At 34.4% G+C, this 20,384-nt stretch overlaps 1 protein-coding gene, 2 long non-coding RNA genes and 1 pseudogene across 3 annotated transcripts; all 4 read left to right on the forward strand.

Annotated features, from left to right (window-relative positions):
* Nucleotides 1-3,181: 3,181 nt before the first annotated feature.
* On the forward strand, nt 3,182-3,887 carry LOC147519766 (luminal-binding protein 3 pseudogene; annotated as a pseudogene).
* Nucleotides 3,888-4,324: 437 nt separating this feature from the next.
* On the forward strand, nt 4,325-5,099 carry LOC147519767 (uncharacterized). Its single transcript, XR_015214286.1, has 2 exons — nt 4,325-5,027; nt 5,058-5,099. It is a non-coding gene; the product is annotated as an uncharacterized LOC147519767 (long non-coding RNA).
* A 1,414-nt stretch (nt 5,100-6,513) lies between these two features.
* On the forward strand, nt 6,514-7,675 carry LOC147519768 (uncharacterized). Its single transcript, XR_015214285.1, has 4 exons — nt 6,514-6,580; nt 6,683-6,759; nt 7,056-7,171; nt 7,261-7,675. It is a non-coding gene; the product is annotated as an uncharacterized LOC147519768 (long non-coding RNA).
* Nucleotides 7,676-9,584: 1,909 nt separating this feature from the next.
* On the forward strand, nt 9,585-12,590 carry LOC147519769 (naringenin,2-oxoglutarate 3-dioxygenase-like). Its single transcript, XM_086591323.1, has 3 exons — nt 9,585-10,150; nt 11,491-11,919; nt 12,051-12,590. Exons 1-3 carry the CDS (start codon nt 9,773-9,775, stop codon nt 12,393-12,395), a joined length of 1,152 nt encoding a protein of 383 aa, XP_086447449.1. The 5' UTR covers nt 9,585-9,772; the 3' UTR covers nt 12,396-12,590.
* The last annotated feature ends 7,794 nt before the right edge of the window (nt 12,591-20,384 follow it).

Below are 20,384 nucleotides of genomic sequence, written 5' to 3' on the forward strand. Positions count from 1 at the left end.
CATACTCGGATTTACAATTTCTACTTTGCCTTTTCAGTTTCACAAGGTTTGGGGACAACTCATGAAGACTGGTTATCAGAACTCTGGCTTTGCTCATTAGGTAATGCTAAATGGGTTCATGTGCTGCACGTGGAATGTATGCATATGTCTATAGTGTATATAGAATCTAAGCACTCTACACGACTACACCAGTACAACTTACCACTTCCATCATTGATCAAACTTTTTTACTTTTCAGCTTTTTAAAATTTTGTTTATTAAATATACCCAATACATATTGTGGACCAAAATAGCTCAATCATTTGGATGATGATATGGGCATGCCTACAGGCATATACTGCTAAGAGGTTTCAAACCATTTGGATCGTGCATTAATTTACACTCATATAGGCATAGATTGATGGATCTAGGAATATAAGTTAGACTGTGGATGCAGCAAGTCAAATTTTCTTGAAATCTTGGAATTGTCCTTATACAGTAGTTTCAAATATTCATACCAGCTTAAGTTTGATTATAGATCGAGTTACTGCGATTTTTTTCCCTCAAATTTGCACTCCCTGGCCGCTCCCCGGCTCGAGCCATTTGGATATACACACGCATTATGTGTTCACAGTGTAGTTAGTTGTTATGTTACACATGCAAATATATACAACATAATAAGTTTGATGGATTTTTACTTCTGTTTTCAGGAACATGTGTGCTACTGGTGGAAATGCATGGATGCACATGGATTCATGAGAGGCCGGGTTATGAGATGAGATCTAGAGAGATATGTTGATAGAAGAGAGAGAGCACAAGCCAGCATTAGTTAACCCGGCCATTTGTCTTCATATGGGAACTGGTACACCACCTTCATTGCCTATTTGATTTCGGTTTGCCTGAGAATTACTTTTTTCTCATAATGAAATCTCTTCTGTTGAGGACTAAATTTTGTAAAGTACCAGTACTGATATTATATATTTACATGCCATCAGTTTGAACTTTGAAGTATATTTACATTTTGTTCTACAAGTTTGTTTTATATGAAGATTCTCTACATCAAAATCGCCATTGAACGGCATCTTTCACACACGCACTCTCACAGACATGGATCATTGCGAGTGATCTTTTGTGTTTCCATTTCACCAAGTAGTGGGTTTTTGCAGAAAAGACACTACTGCTGCAGTGCTGCCTACAATTTATCCATTTAATAAGTTATTAGGAACTGTGATTAAAATGAAACGTTATTATACTGTTCTTTCATTGATTAAAGTATTTGTTACGTATAGTATCTTGATTAATGTTTATTGTCATGTTGGGAGAGTAGATTACGGTTTTTCGATACTTGGTGTTGTTTTAAAACTTGGGCTAGAGCTAGATGGTGTTACTTTTAGTACTTTACTTCACGGGTTTTTTTTACAAGGTAAAGTAGAAGAAGCTGTGAGTTTGTTTCAGAAAATCTTTGGGTATGGTTATGGTGTTATGATAAATGGGATTTGTAAAACTATGAATGCTGATGCTGCACTTAAGGTTATGAGTACAATGGAAAAGGAGGATTATATTAAGCCTGATTTGAAAATTTATAATATGATTCTTGACCGTCTTTGTAAGGAGAATAGAGTTGATGATGCACTTAACCTGTTTAAAGTATGGCAATGAATATAGGTTGATCTTTTGTTTTGTATTGTTGCTTGATAATATTGTCACCGTGCTGAATTCTGTTGACAGGCTTACACAAATGAGCTGGAGAACAAGGTATCACGTCTGGAAGAAGGGAACGCAAGGCTCAAGAAGGTATGAGGTTTCTAGCCATTTGAATATCAGCTTTTCGGTTAACTGCCTGGAATTATTAGAACAGTCTTCACAGAACCAATAAAAACCCAAATATAAAATAATGTATCAAACCCAGAACCAATAAAAACCCAAATATAAAATAATGTATCAAACGAATAAAGAGGGGGGAGGGATAATCATAATAAATGAGAAAAAAATTGGATCTATGAGAGAATGGGTAATAGACCACCTGATGGATTACAGATCCCGATTGAATGATACCTGTTAATTCTCCCTTTATACCTTTCAAAAAATAAACTCTGACCAATAGGAAGAGAAAACCAAAAACTCTCCCTATGTCTACCTTATCTTAGAGATGCGACTTCGATTTATTTGCCAAAGGCCCCCACTTTCAGCCGAGTCTTTGGCCAAGGAAGTTGAATACCTTCTTAAAAACAATTGGGTTCCCTGTTTGGAATTCGACTTGGTATATACTTATTTATAATTTTTTTTTGTCTTTGCAGTAAGCTGGATGAGGCTAATTAACTTTGATAGCTTTTTACAAATTTGTTTAATTTTGTCTGTTTGTAGAAAGGATTTGTGTCCCGTGAGTACAGTAACACACCAAGGTACTATGATGACCTAATAATAGTTTCCTTTCATTTGAACAGGACTACCAACATAGATTGGTTGGAGGAGGTACTAATTCCGTCCTATTATATTGACGTGCTAGCCTGATAGGCAGCCTTGGCTTTGGTTTCAGCCTGTTGGTGGAACTGTGACTTTTGTCCTCTCTTTCTCTCTCTCTCTCCCGTCGATGGGCGTCTGGGTCATGTCCGAGGAAATTAGATTCTGGCTGTAATCTTCTAGATGTTGATGATTTTATTCATTATATCAATATATTACATTTTATGCATTGAAAAAGGTTTTTACTGACATGGTAGCCATTGTTTGATTCTTGCAGATTCTTTGCTTCTAAAATTGAATGATAATAAGTCCGAAAAGGAAATGGTGAAAAGGCAAAGCTCTGACTCCAGTCCTTCCCAGTTGCGAACTGTTAGACCAAGACTTTATTTTTCTGTGGACTCGGACTCTGATTAGTTGCATTAACTGATATGTTTGTAGCGGGGTAGCAAGCATTTGATAAGCCTTTTCAAAATTCTCACTTAAAAATGAGCAATGGTCACAAGTCTACAACAACCTACTATTATTTGTTAAATGCAATACGATTTCTTCCTGGATGGGCACATTTGAAACTGTATTACAACCCAGTCAGGGAATGATACTTAAAACAGGGCTGAAAATACTCATTCCTAAAATCTAGGACACCAGTGGATAAAAGATTCCAAAGTAACATGTCAAAACATTTTTTGCGTTAATGTTTTTCTAAGAAAATGTGAGTGCAATAAGATATGAAGTAGAGGTATTCATGAAGTATATAGAGACGGTATTGGTGCTGTCTCCTTTGGACAGTCATAGGGACCTGCAACCCCAGCACAAAGGTGATAACCCTTGAATAGTAGTGCATGAGGGACACCAATATTCTCATCCAAGAACAATTATCAATTGATCAATTGATCAATAGTAGTGCACAAGGCCGGTGGCAAATCAGAGAAAATTACCATCACCAACGACAAGGGTCGTCTGAGTCAGGAGGAGATTGACCGTATGGTTCAAGAAGCAGAGGAATTTGCGGAGGAAGATAAGAAAGTCAAGGAAAAGATTGATGCCCGAAACAGTTTGGAGACTTATATCTACAACATGAAGAACCAAATCAACGACAAGGACAAGGTTGCAGACAAGCTTGAATCTGGAGAAGGAAAAGATTGAGACTGCTGTCAAGGAGGCTCTCGAGTGGCTCGATGAAAACCAGTCTGCTGAAAAGGATGATTATGATGAGAAGCTCAAGGAGGTAGAAGCTGTATGCAACCCAATCATCACTGCTGTTTACCAGAGATCTGGTGGGGCTGTAGGTGCTGGATCAGGAGAAGGAGAAGATGAGGATTCTCACGACGAGCTATAGACGATAATTTCAATTTCTTTAAATGTCAAAAAGAGACTGAAAGAAGAGAAGCTCCCCATGTTCGGATGTACTGATGCATCGCCATTGACTTATTCAAGCTGATGGTACATAAAAATGTGGTACCTCGAAACATCATATATATACTACCGATGGATTATTGCTTTATGAGGGTCAAGTTGAAGACGCGCTAAAAGTTCAACTCGATGGTGGGTAGAGGTTGCGAACCTGATGCTTATAGCTATAACATGTTCAAGTTGAGAGCATTGGCGGCAAAGTATGATTGGCTCTGCTACATCATCTATGAGGAAATATCAATGTTCCAAAGTGGATGCCAATCAAGGGCTGGTCACTAACTGTGTACGTGCCTTACATTTACTTTTTGGATACTAATTATCCTCCACTGAGCATCCATCTGGACTCTGGAATTTCTTTTGAAAATACATGATTACCTTTCTTTATGTATTAGAGAATAGTAGTCGGATTGGTCATGTGTGAGTTACTTTTATCTGGATATCCATTTCATGGTGAGCACATTAGTTTAGTTTTCTTTATGTATTAGAGAATAGTAGTCGGATTGGTCATGTGTGAGTTACTTTTATCTGGATATCCATTTCATGGTGAGCACATTAGTTTAGTTTACTTGATCGTGATTTAGTAGTCTTTATTTATTCCCTAAAAAAGGCCATACTTAAATAGTACTCCTTTTTTACCTATGTTACCCTAAAATCTTCATCACACTTGCCTTCATATTTAAATGGGAATGAAATTGCCTGCAATTTTCAGTTTGTAGCACACTCGAAACCCAATGTTGATCACTATCTGTAAATGGATTTTGAAGTTTACATTGTCTGTTATTTTTTATGTCAAAATCTACCACGTCAAAGATGACTGGTAAACCAAGCCATTTTCACACATTCAAGCTATTAGTATGATGCAAAACAAATTTTATCTGCTTTCTGGGTTTGAATTGGGAACATTATTGTGTATGTGTTAGTTCATCTTGAACTTTCAACTTTTCAAGTGTTATCAACCGGATTAATCTTCTCTTATGACTCACTTACAAAGAAGTTTGCAAAATGGTCCGTTGTGGCTCCATTATCTTAAACTTTATATGTTATGTTTATGAGTCGACATCTCACTTTGAGCTCAATTAAGAACCTCAAAATAGTGATGCCCTTACTGGTGAAGTGTTGAATAATATTACTATCTAAATCATTTCTTAACAATTCTTTAGCACTGTCTCCTCTTCGAGGTACTTCTTTAGCACTGTCTCCTCTTCGAGGTACTTAAAAGTTTAATGGCAAGTATAAAGCTCTGTTTCATATGTCATGACTCTGTTTTGTTTTCAAGTGAAAGCATACACTGTTATATTTATGGGACTATACCATATATATAAAACAAGCACGATGGTTCGCCCTGAGGCTTGAGATCAGTATATAGTCTATTTTGTTACAAGGTATCTCCTCCTGTACTCGAGATTTTAATTGTGATGTTGAATTCGGGTTGCCTTGCTTGCAATTACTTGATATACTTAATATGCATTAACGTGATTAAATAGGTGGGAAACATGTCTAAATTGGTCCGTACAAAGAGTTCTTGGCAGGTTACCTGAAGAGTGACCAATTTGAATATATTAAGTACGGAAATATTATTTCTAAATATAAATATGGAAATGCCATTTTTTAAAAACTAAAAATTCTGTCATAAGAAAGAGTTTGGTTGTTTGGTGCACACACCTTGGGAGTGTGTCAGTGTGTTTGTTGACCTACCTAGAGTCCACATTTGGATTGATTTTTGCACGCTCCTTTTTAATATATTTTCTGAGCGAAAAAAATATGATGGTGGTGAAGATTACAGAGTTGCATTTAGCTGACATTTTTTGCCTAAACCTTAGCTAAACTTCGCAAGGCCCTAGGAAGAATCACAGTTCACCCATTTTATTCTTGATTGTTTGCTGCTAGATGTTCCTTTTCATTTGTTTGTATGTGTGTGTGTTTACAACGGAAATTTGTTTCTCTTAGTGCCTAACTATTCACTATTCACTAATCTCTGAACTTCATGCTTTAATTCACGATAATGATTTCAAAATGGTGACGATATGTCCACAAGAGAATGTCCCGTGGGGTTGTCATTCTGAAAAAGATCCTTCAGTAAATTTTACTCTGTTCAGTTAAGCATTTTTGATATATATATATATATATATATATATATATATATATATATATATATATATATATATATATATATATATATTTTTTTTTTTAAGTGAAGGTAAACTAGCTTTCTTAATTGTAAGAAGAATGTGACTTACCATTTCCCAACCGATGCAAGAAAAGGAAAAATATGGAGTTTCAAACCGTATATTAAGGTGACGAAACAGATGATGAAACAGTGCGATGTACTTGAATCTCTATACATATCCAACACAATATTTTGAGTCAAAAGCATCTGTAGTGAGTTTTCATGAAGTCCACCTTTTCCAAATCTCCAAGGCAGCCTTGGCTGGCCCATTTTTGGACCATGTGACCAAAGATCATGGACCTGTTTGTAGTCACACAAATTAGTATCATAATATTGCCTATATAAAGGGAAATACCATAATGTTAGGAAAAAATCACGAGTAGTAATAGCTAAGATTTTAAGGGTAAAATGTGGAACTTAAGGAAACTGAGAGGAGTTTTGCTTTTCAACTGTCCCGCTTCTGCACCATGAACTAGAATTGGAATAGAGTGATCCAAAAAACTCTTTTTGATTAAACTATACATGATCTGATAAAGCTTCTCTTATGGGGAATTATTTTGCAAGGTAATCTATGGAAGAAATTTAGAAATAAAAGTTATGCACGAAATATTTCTTATTGTTAACTTTTCTGGCTTTTTTCTAATACAACTTTCTATATGATTGAAGGTGGCTACTCTCATGCTCCTGACGACCTCTCTTATGGAATTGACATGAAGCAAATCCATTGGCGTGGCATTCTTCAGGTTTGCTAACCCTTTTTTTTTGTTCATATTTTAGAAAAACAAAACTGTGAAAGCCCAGGGAACTATGGGTAAATTTCAACTTGGGTTGTATTAGACCCATAACATGCAACGACACAAGTTTGGGTTGAGTTAGCAATCCTACTTCATCCTACGATTCTAAATGCATGATTTGATCTAGAGACTGGTAACTAGGCTTGGGTCTTTCTACGCCAATTGATCATAACAAGAGCTATCTAATTTCTTAGCCGATTGCCCGATTCAAATAATTTCTCAAGAATTCGTTATTTTACCTACAGAGAATTGCTTTGGTATACTTGATTGTTGCTCTAATAGAGACTTTCACTACAAAGGTCAGACCTATAGTACTTAAATCAGGACATTTCTCCATTTTCAGTGCATATCGTTGGCAATGGTGAGCAATATAAGATGCAAAAAGATAAAATATAAGAAGTCTTCATCGTAAGAATGCAAAACTTTAATGGCTTATTATCAATGTTTCAGGCTTGGAGGGTTTATCGTCTTTCCCATTTACATGATCACAACATTCTCACTGTATGTTCCTGATTGGACTTACGAGTTTGATGAGGATCATCAGATCAAGAAGTATATCGTACGTGTATATTCCTGTCTCTCCTATGTGTTACATAATTTGTTATCATTATCAAAAAAAAAAAAAAACATAATTTGTTACCATTGTTGACATTATCGCAATCGAGATGCCATAATACATATTTGTAAGTAAATTTTGTTTCATTGAAATGGTATTGTATATGTCTTGATTTGGAGTTTTGGGGAGCTTCAACTTCTGATTTAGTGTCCTTTGCTTCTGTTATGTTTTGCATGCGTGTCTAATGACTAATGAGAGTAAATGAGTAGTGGTACACTACTTAGTAGTTTGAAACAAGATTCAAATGATATTGCGTAGGAATTTCGGATTTAAGTCAATTAATAACTATTTATGGTATTTGTGTTAATGGACAAATGTGTTGATGATTAGTATTTCCATTTTTATCAGGTATTTGATGATTTTGAAAAACCAATAATTCTCAAGTTTGGTGAGAATGCTCCCAAGAAGCCACATCACCCCGTTCTATCAATATAAATATATTATTTATTCAAGTGGATTTTAGGCTTTTGAGTCTTTAGCTATCTATGTAGCAAGTCCGGCCATAGGCCGGGCCAAATGGCTAGTACTAAAAAATGATTGGGCAAAATCAAAGAATTTTGGCAACTGGGCTGGTAGGAAAATGTTTAAAGTTGTGAAATTTTTTTAATTAGGTTAGAGGTTTCCAACTAAGCAGAACTATTATAAGTAACTGTTTTCAAAGTTAGGATTGCTAATTTACAGCGCGAAATGAGTTACCAAAGGTACTCGTTTTGGCTCTCAGGCCTTTTGGTCTATGATATAAGTTGAGCCAGAACAAATTTTTGAAGTTGTTAGTAAAACAAGCCGTTTATCATCATTCTGAATCGCTACAAGTAAAACAACTGAGCTTTTTGAGCACTTCTCAGACTCGTCTTTAAAAATGAGACAAGTGCTATGCCTCGGCAGAGACATGACCATGACTCGGAGTGCATATTATAAAACACCACTATATAGGGATATATTTGACCCCTAAAATCTGCATGGATATATCTATTTCTTTGTGGATTTTTACACTGATGTATCATGTATGCAAACATCACGATATATAAAAACTGAAATATTCGGACGTGAAAACGTAGAAGTTCTGCTGCATCAACTAAAGAGGAAATATGCCAACGCGGACAGTTAGTTAGACGAAATTCACGTGAGATTTTTTTTTTCGATAAAAATTCACGTGAGATGTTTTCTCAACTTGTTTCAACCGTCAGCAGGATTCGGTGCGTGGGACGTGTTTCACCACGTCGGCTTTTTTGGAAGTAGTTCGTATATGCAATGAAATCTGTACTACTTTTAGTACTTTTTGACTTTTCGTCTTCTACTTAAAAACAAAATCATATTGAGTATTGCGTTCAATGCTTGGTACTTGAAAACAAGGCCTAAAATATCGATATCGATGAATATATCGGTGTACCTAAAAACCGATATATATTGAATATTTTGGATATATCTATTTTTTTGGTGACCAGTCCAAACTATTTAAAATATCAAAATATCGGATATATCGGAAATATATTGGAAATATCGGATTTATATTAAAAAATGGTTAAAAAATCAACCGATATATCTCATAAATATCGGATATATCGATTATATCGGCGATATAAAATTTTATATCGGAAATTCCGATATATATAATAAAAAAAGAATTTTATATTCGGTAGATATATATCGAAAATATCGATGTTGGTGTACTAAAATACCGATATATATCGGTGATATTTTGGTCCATGCTTGAAAATAGTATTTTACAAATTTTCTTCTCTTTTCCTCCTAATTCCTAAACCTTATCAGATCTATATGCCCTTTATCAATTTATCAATTTCCCCTTCCCTAATACATGCGCCTCAAGTTTTTTTTAGTTGATTTCGCCAAATGCGCCTCTCTTAGGAAAAAGTACATTAAATTATTAAAATATCTGGATAAAAGTTGGCAAAATAGCAAAAATTGAGCATGCAAATGGTGCTAACCAACTAACCAAATTTCAGATTATTCTTATACTATCGACAAAGGCATCTTCTAGAAGGCAAATATTCTTAATGATAATTTGACATTAAACTGGAAGACCGACTTAGTTTTTCTTGCGCGGTCCAGATTTAAAACAGCAGAGTGGCTCCACGTGATATAATTACTGTAGAGTATAGTTTCAACTTTCAAACGCCAGCTACGACTCACAAAAAACAAAGGTGAGTGAGTGAGTCTAAGTAAGCATACTAGTGTGGTAGTTTGCACGAGAGGTGGGTACATCTTCCACACCTTCACCTTACGCCTATGCGTACACTATATAACGCACCCTTTTGCATGCACACTTCCTAACTTTTTGAGTTGTAACAACCATACAGGGTTCACTAGAAAAGAAAGAACAACCTAATGGCTCCATCTCCTATACCGCCCCCATCAACCTTGACGGCAATAGCAGACGAGAAAACGCTACGAGCTAGTTTTGTACGTTGTGAGGACGAACGACCTAAGGTTGCTTACAATGACTTTAGTAATGAAATACCGGTCCTTTCACTAGCTGGAATTGATGAAACTGAAGGTCGTAGAGTCGAGATATGTAAGAAAATTGTTGAGGCATGTGAAAACTGGGGAATTTTTCAAGTTGTTGATCATGGTGTTGATTTAAACTTGATTTCGGACATGACCCGTCTTGCTAAAGAGTTCTTTGCTTTGCCACCAGAAGAAAAGGTTCGTTTCGATATGTCTGGGGGCAAGAAAGGTGGTTTCATTGTTTCTAGCCACCTTCAGGTATACTTCTGTCTCATGTAGTTTGCAATTCAATTTAACAAATAAATGTTTCGTTGCAAACTTGAAATTACAAATCACTACTGACTATTAAAAGTTTAGATTATAGGTACTATGGTACTTGTTCTTTTGTTTTTACAACGTTTTATAATTAAGTCTATCAAAAGGATAATTATTTATTTATTTAATTATCTAGGTTCTTTTAGCTTGAACATATATTAAAAAAAAAATCAAAGTACTAGCTTGAACGTTTTTTTATTTTTTATTTGTTCTTTTTTTACCACTTTTTTCTGGGTTTTTTCTTGATTTTTTGTACTCCACAATGAATCATACACAGAGGTCGAGGACAAGCTCCATACAAACAGTGTTGGTAGTCCTTTCTAAATAGCAATACGAGTGGCTGGGGACTGCTTATTTTTCCCTTGCTCAAAACATTTAATGTCTGATCCATAAGCCAGCGTTACATCGAGATCACAAACGAAAGTTTCATCTTGGGTATTAGTCCAAAAAGTTGAAAAGTATCACATATTTGGTAAGTTACAAAAACACTTCATCCTTGTGGTAACAGCAAAATCCGTTAATATCCTATCCCAAAGTGAATCAGCACGACGGAAAGGCCTAGAGGGGGTTCCTTTTCTCTACTCACACATAGCGGATGATGAGACCTTGGTCTCACAATCGTTTATAGTGGCGTAGCCTGTTGAGATAATCAGGATATCCGGCAAACTGTTGTTTTACTTGACATTTATAGAAATTTTAGTATATGCGTTCTTTCAGTAGAAATGGAGAACGCAAAATTCATCGACTATATATATATAGGTTCCCATATTTATACGTCTACTGCCAATGGTCTTGCAGACTTGAGCATCCCACATGGGAAGTTGGTAGTCGGTGTTGGTGTAGACGTGTGGCGTCTAAAAACTAGGGCGCCCCCCCCCTCCCTAGTCCGTGCTTTTCTTAATGTTACGTACTTACGTGTGCACTTCTCGAGATTTCTATTTCTGCTTTTTCAAAGAAAATGTCGATTTCAAACTTGGAAAGAGTGTGTGTATGCTATCATTCTATCAGCAACTTTTATGGTATAGAGCCAGTTTCTTGTCCCCGGAGCCCCGGACTATGTTTTTGGTCCTCTTCCTAGTCCTATGCCCTGAAAGACCACATACAAATATACAATGATACAAATGTGGGCTCAGCCTCGTAGTACATCTAGCAAGTGACATTTCGAATATTATTATATGTAGAAATTTTCAATTTTTCAGTTTGAACTGGAAAGACGCATAGTGCAATGATGACCATATTTTTGTAGTTAATTAATTAGTTATAAGTAAGATGAACTTTTGCAGGGTGAGTCGGTACAGGACTGGCGCGAGATAGTTACCTACTTTTCATACCCAATCCAAACTCGAGACTACTCAAGGTGGCCCGACAAGCCAGAAGGATGGAGATCTGTGACTGAAAATTACAGTGAGAAGCTAATGGACTTAGCTTGTAAATTGTTAGAAGTGTTGTCCGAGGCAATGGGCCTTGATAAAGAAGCCTTGACAAAAGCCTGTGTGGAAATGGATCAGAAAGTGGTGATTAATTATTACCCCAAATGCCCACAACCTGATTTGACACTCGGACTCAAGCGACACACAGATCCAGGAACCATTACCCTCTTGCTCCAAGACCAAGTCGGTGGGCTTCAAGCGACTAAAGATGGTGGGAAGACATGGATCACGGTTCAACCCATTGAAGACGCCTTTGTTGTCAACTTAGGCGATCATGGTCATGTGAGTGATATTTGGTTAACAAAAATACGAAACCCAGATTCTAGTCCAACCCATGTTGAAATGTTTCTTCCAGTCATTTGGCATTTGTATTTTGTAACACAGTGTTTCTAATTTTCTAATTGTGAACGCAGTTTCTTAGCAATGGAAGGTTCAAGAATGCAGACCACCAAGCCGTGGTAAATTCCAACCACAGCCGGTTATCCATTGCGACGTTTCAGAATCCAGCTCCAAATGCGATCGTGTACCCGCTTAAGATCCGAGAGGGTGAGAACTCCATCTTAGAGGAGCCCATGACATATGTTGATTTGTACAAGAGAAAGATGAGCCTAGACATTGAGCTATCCAAGCTGAAAAAATTAGCCCAGGAGAAGAAGTTGGAAGAATTCGATAAAGCTAGGTTGGAAGGACTGGAGAAGACTAAGATTGAAAATAAGCCAATAGTCTTAGACAAACCCTTGAACGAGATTATGGCTTAGTGAGCTAAATAGCGAAATGCAGCGATATCTAGAGTTCCCATGATGTGTTGGACCATTGGGACTCGATCTATTGTGAGCTTAATAATTGAAGCACATGAGGAAGCTATTACAAACTAGCTCCCATTTGTTGAAATATAAGCTAATTAGTTTGTAATAAGCAAGTTCTAATAGATACATAGACGGTGGTTTAATGTCGCTAGAATTGTAAGATTTGGTCATAATGTAGTTTCTATTATAAATCCACTTTTGGTGGTGGAGTTAATTTAGAGTTTATATAAAATGGAGTTCATATAACGAGCTCGTGAGATGAGATGTGAGATATAATAGTTATTTTGAATTAAGATGAGATATGAGATGTGAGATGAGATATTAGATATGAAATATATTAGTTAATTTTAAATTACATTTGTACCTTTATTTTCAGATCTAATGTGTCTCAAGAACTTGAGGCAGAGAGAGATTAATAATAAAAGATCGGTTTTAACTAGCTGAGTCTTAATAAATTAGTCTTTCTAGTTTTATGTTCTTCGACTCTTCTTCTTCTCGTTCTTCGTGTTCTTCCTTCTTTATGGAAGGCTAATCTTCTCCTTCAAGGGAGGAGATGAAGTCGGTGCTTAAGGTTTAATGATTCTTCTGGTTTATGGTGTTCTTCAATCGGGTTAGTTAACATGTTTTTAGTTATTAGTTCCATTTGACACCGGGGATGGAAGTATAGATTAATGTTTTTATTTATTACAATTGAATATCAATGCTAGTTTAGGGTTTTATTTATTACTGAATGAATATTTCTTAAGAATATCTTTTATTTTATTACAATTGAATATAATCTTTAGAATAGAGTTTTATTTATTGTAATTGAATATTATACTATTATTCTCTACTTTTCTTGTCGAGTTAGTTCTTTATATTTTTAGTTATTAGTTCCATTTCACACACCAGGGGATGGAAGTATAGATTAATGTTTTTATTTATTACAATTGAATATCAAATGCTTGGTTTAGGGTTTTATTTATTTTAATTGAATATTTCTTTTAGTAATGCTTTTATTTTATTGAATTGAATATAATGCTTTAGAATAGAGTTTTATTTATTGTAATTGAATATTATACTTATTATTCTCTACTTTTCTTACTAATTGTGTAGTGTTTTAGAGTAAAGGGAAGTATTCCACGGTGTTTGCCTTAGATGGTGATTCATTAAATAGGCTCCAAATCTCACATAAAAGGAAAGAAGATCTTATACTAAGTAAAACATGAATATAGGAACAATCTTAAGTAGAGTTAAATTGTTTAACGATGTTTCACCCAAAAGAAAGTCTTGACTCGGGCCCTCAATATTTATAACGATTGTAGTTAGTTTGGAGAATGTGGGACGATTGAGCAGCTGAAAAGTCTCTCAAACAACATGAAGCAAAAGTCATTGAATCAAAACCATTGGTGGATTTGAATCTCTTTGAATCTATCTCTGGTATTTCCATATTCTCTCCTTATTTCCAATTCTTAGCTTTAGTATAAGTTTAGTTAGTTTAGTTTAATTTAGCATTAGAATCTAAAATCTCTACAATTATAGTTTTTAATCCCTCAAACCCCTTTTTTTGGTTCAAGTCCTTCATATAAACATACACTTAAAAGTGGAACGATACCCTACTCATCCTTTACTTATTGAGGGATAATTAGGTTTTGATACGCTTCTATTTTGTTCAATGACCATCATCTATCTACATCACCCATACACCATATATACACAAAAAAGAGTGAGTGTCAATGGCGCCGCTGTCGGGGATCGAATCCGGGTCACCCGCGTGACAGGCGGGAATACTCTATCAAGAACTGGATAGGGCAAAAGCGGAAAAAAAATGTCTATGGAGTCAAAAAATTATGTTGGTGGACAATTTTACCCTCTCATTATATAAACTATTATAATTTGTTGCTGAAATAACAATCCCAATAATAGGTAGGCAGGGTAAAACAGGAAATTGCTACTGTAAATGGGCCTTCTCTCATCTATTATAATAAAACAAAATGGGTAGACAAAGAGTGGTCAGGATTGCGTGGGGATCTAAGTTAGATGTGTGTGGGGATTTGTATAAAGAGGGGTTTTAAATACAAATTCAATGCATACATTAGATGCCTAATGTAATCAATGTTTCAATTAATTAAAAATAATTTGTGTTCAATGCATACATTGGTTATACATTGGATGCCTAATCGTAATTAATATTTTAATTAATAAAAATTTAATAGGGAAAAAATATTTTGTGTTCAATACATACATTGGACGTTTTTGACACATATGGGGTAATGTGGACATTTGAAAGATCTCCTTAATAACATTTAAAGTGTTTACTTAACACATTAAATACGCCTTTGACAAGTCTTCATCGATATTATGTATGATTTTGAAATATATTAAACCCCAAGATGTAAGCTTGAAATACACTCGAGTATCAACCAATTTAAGATTGTCAGTTTGTAACCGTAGTGTGTAAGGTCTACTTGAAGACTTTTGGGCTTAAAGATAGTTAATGGTTATTTGAAAATATATTAATGCGTTTTGAATACCAAAAGTTATCTTTGGGTGAATATTTCCACCGCTATTATAATAAAACAAAATGGGTAGACAAAGGATCACGTGGGGATCTGAGTTAGATGTGTGTGGGGATTTGCACAGAGAAGGTTTTTATATACAAATTCAATGCATACATTAGTTACCTAATGTAATCAATATTTCAATTAATTAAAAATAATTTGTGTTCAATGCATACATTGGTTATACATTAGATGCCTAACCGTAATTAATATTCTAATTAATAAAAATTTAGTAGGAAAATAATGTTTTGTCTTCACCAACAAAATGGGTAGACAAAGAGTAGTTGGGATCGCATGGGGATCTGAGTTAGATGTGTGCGGGGATTTGCATAAAGAGGATTTTTAAATACAAATTCAATGCATACATTAGATGCCTAATGTAATCAATATTTCAATTAATTAAAAATAATTTGTGTTCAATGTATACATTGGTTATATATTGGATGCATAATCGTAATTAATATTTTAATTAATAAAAATTTAATAGGAAAAAAATATTTTGTGTCCAATATATACATTGGACGTTTTTGACACCTATGGGGTAATGTGGACATTTGAAAGGTCTCCTAGATAACATTTAAAGTGTTTACTTAACACATTAAATACAACTTTGACAAGTCTTCATCTATATTATATACTAGGTATTACCCGTGCCTACGACACGATTTGTTATGAGGTGTTTATTATTATGTTGTTTATGACGTTAATCTTGGTACACCTAATATTTTCAAATGTGTAGCCTATGTGAGAATTTGTAGACATTTTATTTTGAAGTGGTACTACACGTTGGATGACATACTTCTCTGTCGTTGTTTATTTTGTGGATGCCAATATGTGGTAATGAATATATTTTTTGAAATAGTATAGATTAAGCTTTATTTATAAAACCCAATTTGAAATCATGAATTAAACACAATTTCATCCACCGTACTCTCACCAATGGATAGTTGTTCACATTTAATATATATTTTTTTAACAAACAATATAAAGACGATAAAATTAATGTCAATTATTATTGTATAACATCATACCAGAAATTGTCGACATCACCTTTTATTATTGTCTTACTAATCTTCTAAATTTCAAAGAGCACTCAACTATGCTCTCAATGCATTGTGAATTGTTAGAAAAGTCACACCGGTTCGATTGGCCAAAACCACACAAGCATTCTAGTTCTGTTGAAATATTTTCTTCATTTATTATTATTATTATTATTATTATTATTATTATTTTTTTTTTTTTTTTTTTTTTTAATCGTTTTCCCCTAATCGGTTTTTAGGTCGCTAAGCTTTGCAAATGTAGTCGTATATTGTTAAGAATGTTTGATGACCTGAAGTGCCGAGGGTGCATATAGGTTTATAAACCGGGAATTTGTCTTCACTGGAAGTAAGAACTTTATTGCATGTCTCATCCGGCACTTTGGAAAGATTATTCATTCTGCAAATAAACTATTATATGCCAATTAGAGAAAAAAAAACACATTCAATTGAGACAAACAAACTATGACTAAGGATGGAAAAAAAACATAAAAAACAATTATTATGCTTGAATTTATGAATATAACTTTTTCAATAAGCAATTACTGGATATAATTGAGTTGAGGATGGATGGTTGTATCTTATTATTATTATTTTATAAGAAACATAAAACTGAGTAGTGGGATTGACATTATAATTAATTTATTTCATGTTAGTACTTCAACAACCCAAATCAACCCAAGACAGACAACATAGCGCATTAACTCTCAAATTCTCACCCAAACAAACTCTTATCATGGGGTGTCTACTAAACAAAGACGTGAAAAATCCAATCCATACAACCAACAACAAACAAACCAACTTTATCAATCAACCCATAACACTTGTGGCATGTCAAGATTTATATCCATCATATTAAAACACGTATGTAAATAATTTTTTTTTTTAAGAAAATGCAACTATTTGCTAAACAGACATACTGCTTGAGATGTAACAAAATTTCAAGTGACTCGAGAGCCTCTTTGAATGCGAGAGAAAAGAACAATTATCATTCTAAAATACAACAACTAATTAGTAGTTTGTTCACAAGCAAAAAGAAAATCAACTTTACGTACTAAATCCACTCCTTTAAAATTAATAAAAAATATTGACAATTCATACACCCTTGTAAATACATTTAAAGTTGCGCCAGTTCTACTCCAATAAAATCCAAGAGTTATAAACAAAAACTTGATGAAATGTGAGGAAAACTTGAAGAAATGAGAGAAAGGACGCAAACTTTACAATTAAAAAAAAAAATCTTTAGGGAGGTGGGAGCTTTTTCTTTCTTAGCAAGATAAGAGTTCTTAGACAAATTCAATATCAAAAGGAGAGTAAAAAAGTGAATAAATTTGGTTGTGCTTATTTATTTGCATTTAAAAATTGTGAATACTAAGTGGACATCTCTTTACAATATTTCGAAAACATCTCTCTACTTCAAATTACATACCATCCAAGAGAAATATTAACTAAAAGAGACAAATAACACAAACAACAACGTGAAACGCCTAAGGCAAATGAAATGATGATAACATAAAATATAATCTTAACCACTCCATGTTTCTCCATTGAACACTTTCAACCTTTGCACATTAAGATAGTCAAATAAGATTAAGAGCGTTTTGCAGATAATTAACCACTGTAACAACATGCATGGCTCAGAGTGGACATTTTGTATGACAGGGAAATCAATAGCCACAATGGACATCAGTTTGTGAACATTTTGTAGGAAAGGGACTTGTATCTTGATTTCCACAATAGCAAGTTCACTCCCTTTAGGCCTTTTGTCGGCAAAACCATGGAGTTGATCTCCTCTGCATGCACAGAACCACCCAATACGCTATAAAAGACGACTGATTTAAGTTACTCGTCCCACCTGAAAAGCTTCACTCATTGAGATGCTAGGCCAATAATTAATTTTGCTTATTGAGAGCCATGGGCAATGGGAACCCTATTCAAGTCTCCAAAGCTCAAGGGGAAAATCACTTATCCCATGAATTATTACTTGCAAGAGTCAATGAGCAGCTAAAAGATGATCAACTTATTTACACCAAGGACGTACCCAAAAATAGTCAGCAACCTCCTTTTCTCTATTAAACGATATACCACGTTGCAACACAAAGTTTTATACTCAAGTTAAAATGGCAATACAAAGCAGAAAAATCCAACTCCTAGATATAAGCGTGCCTTCGACCACGAAGCCCTTAGCAAGCTATAGGACATATTTACTCTGATTCTAAAAAAAAAAAATGACATATTTACTATTGATATGGTGAATCAAAATATTCTATCGACACGATGCCCTTTCGCTATAGGACATGTTTACTCTGATTCTTGAAAAAATAAATGACATTTTTACCTTTGATATGGCGAGAATCAAATTATTCTATTAAAAACACTTAGAGGATTACAAAGGTAAACTACTCCCAATGACCTGTTAGTGTTAGTCATAGTGAGGTCCTTTGATACACTTTATTAGTACATTAAAACAAAATCTCATTGTGGACATCGGGGAAGCTTGGTATCAACCAGGTCTACTATTCTATCACACATTTGGACATAAAGCTTTTCCTTTTCAATCTAGTGAGCATTGCAAAAGTCAATAACTCTAACACCTCCAAAAATAGTAGCAGCTCCCATCCTAGTTGCAAATATATAAAATGTTGAATTAAAGCGATAAAAGGATAACTTTTCCAAAAGCACAAACTGATTAACATAGATCAAGAGAGTTGGGAAAAGATTAAGAAATCTAAACGCCTAGACTTGAATCCAAAGGTGGCAGTCTTGCCTCAATGTTTCATCTCATGCGAAATTTATACTCAAATGTTTACCTAAGGTGGAGCCCCTACTTTGTGTATACCCCAAACTAACTAAACATGCTAAAGATTAAGATCGCACCTAGATTGGACTTTCTGCGTTGCATTATCTGAATAACCCAACTATGGTTAGTTTGGGGTTACTCGGGTTATATATATAGTTTGTTACTTGGGTTGCTAATACAAAGGCAACCAACTATGGCAAGTCAGCATACTCCTCTTTTGAGTTCCTAAATATTAATTGGTGTGGTGGTTGTTATCTGCAGTCTGTGTTATCATGTCGGGGTTCTACATCAAGTACAAAGACACTATACACTAAGAATGATAATCTAACCGTAACAAATAGAATGACCTTGACAACATTGCCAAAGTTGCTTATTCCTCTAAGTTATTATTGCCACCGATATTCTAACTAAGAAAACCACACATTAGTGCATCACTGCTAAATAATCTACAATTAAATTGATGCCAACATGGATTCCAAATCTCAAATAACCATAAAAAAAAATGGCATTAGAATGAAGTTCATGTTTTATTCACCACTCGCTAGATCAATGGACAGATTCAAGTTCTTCTTATTAGCAAGTTTGTGTATAATAAAAAAATTGAAACATGAAAGTTTTACGCATTCAATTTGTTCCACTGCTACTGCATAAGAAATGTTGATAAAAAACATACAATAAGAATGGATTATTAGAACGTAGCCACGATACCATTCTAGTACAAATTCACATTTTGAAGGAGAAAATCTTTAAAATATGCAAAGGCAATATGAACTATCATTAACTGAACAAGAATGCCTTTCAACTCAATAAAAACAAAGAAGGAATGCATTTCAAAACAAATCCTATGTAAATCAGATTTTGAATGACACCTTAGTGTAAATTCTCAACATGATATGGAACCACTAAGATGAATAAAAAGAAAATACATGCCAAAATGTCATATTTGATAACTTAGTTCTTATTATGTAGTCAAGAATCAAACGAAAAAATAATTTTTTAAAAAAAATGGTTAAAAATAAATTGTTGGGGTTCATACCTCCAAGTTACATATGTTGCAGATCACACCCCAATTGATTGCATGCTTTGTAGCTCAGGCCTCTTCATTTTGTTTAGTTTTACAAAGTTGTAAATTAGATGCTGAGCAAATAAAATAAAATAAATTGAACTAAAAAACTAAACGTTAGTGAAATTATATGGTAAAACATCACATGTTAGTGCTTTTTCCTTTGAACTTTTTTGCTTCTTCCTTGCAGATGCCATAGTTACAAACTTACAATGGTAAATGCCTAAATGGGGAGACTATGAACACAATAAGTCGAAAGAAACAAAAACAATAAATGAAAACCTTGACGTTAGATTGTCTTGTTTGATTTTTTTTTCCTCCTTTTTATACACCATTTTGAGTAAATGGATATTAAATCCTACAATGCATTGCCAACTTTAAATTGAGTAATATGAAGAATCAACAAATGGAGTTTGTAGCAGCTTACCTAGTGGTTAGCTAACTTGGAGCTTGTAATCAATCTCAATTGTGTTAAGATCCATTCCACACATGGTTTTGCCA

Source organism: Coptis chinensis, chromosome 2 (assembly GCF_015680905.1).
Source record: "Coptis chinensis isolate HL-2020 chromosome 2, ASM1568090v1, whole genome shotgun sequence".
NCBI classification, from domain to species: Eukaryota; Viridiplantae; Streptophyta; class Magnoliopsida; order Ranunculales; family Ranunculaceae; genus Coptis; species Coptis chinensis.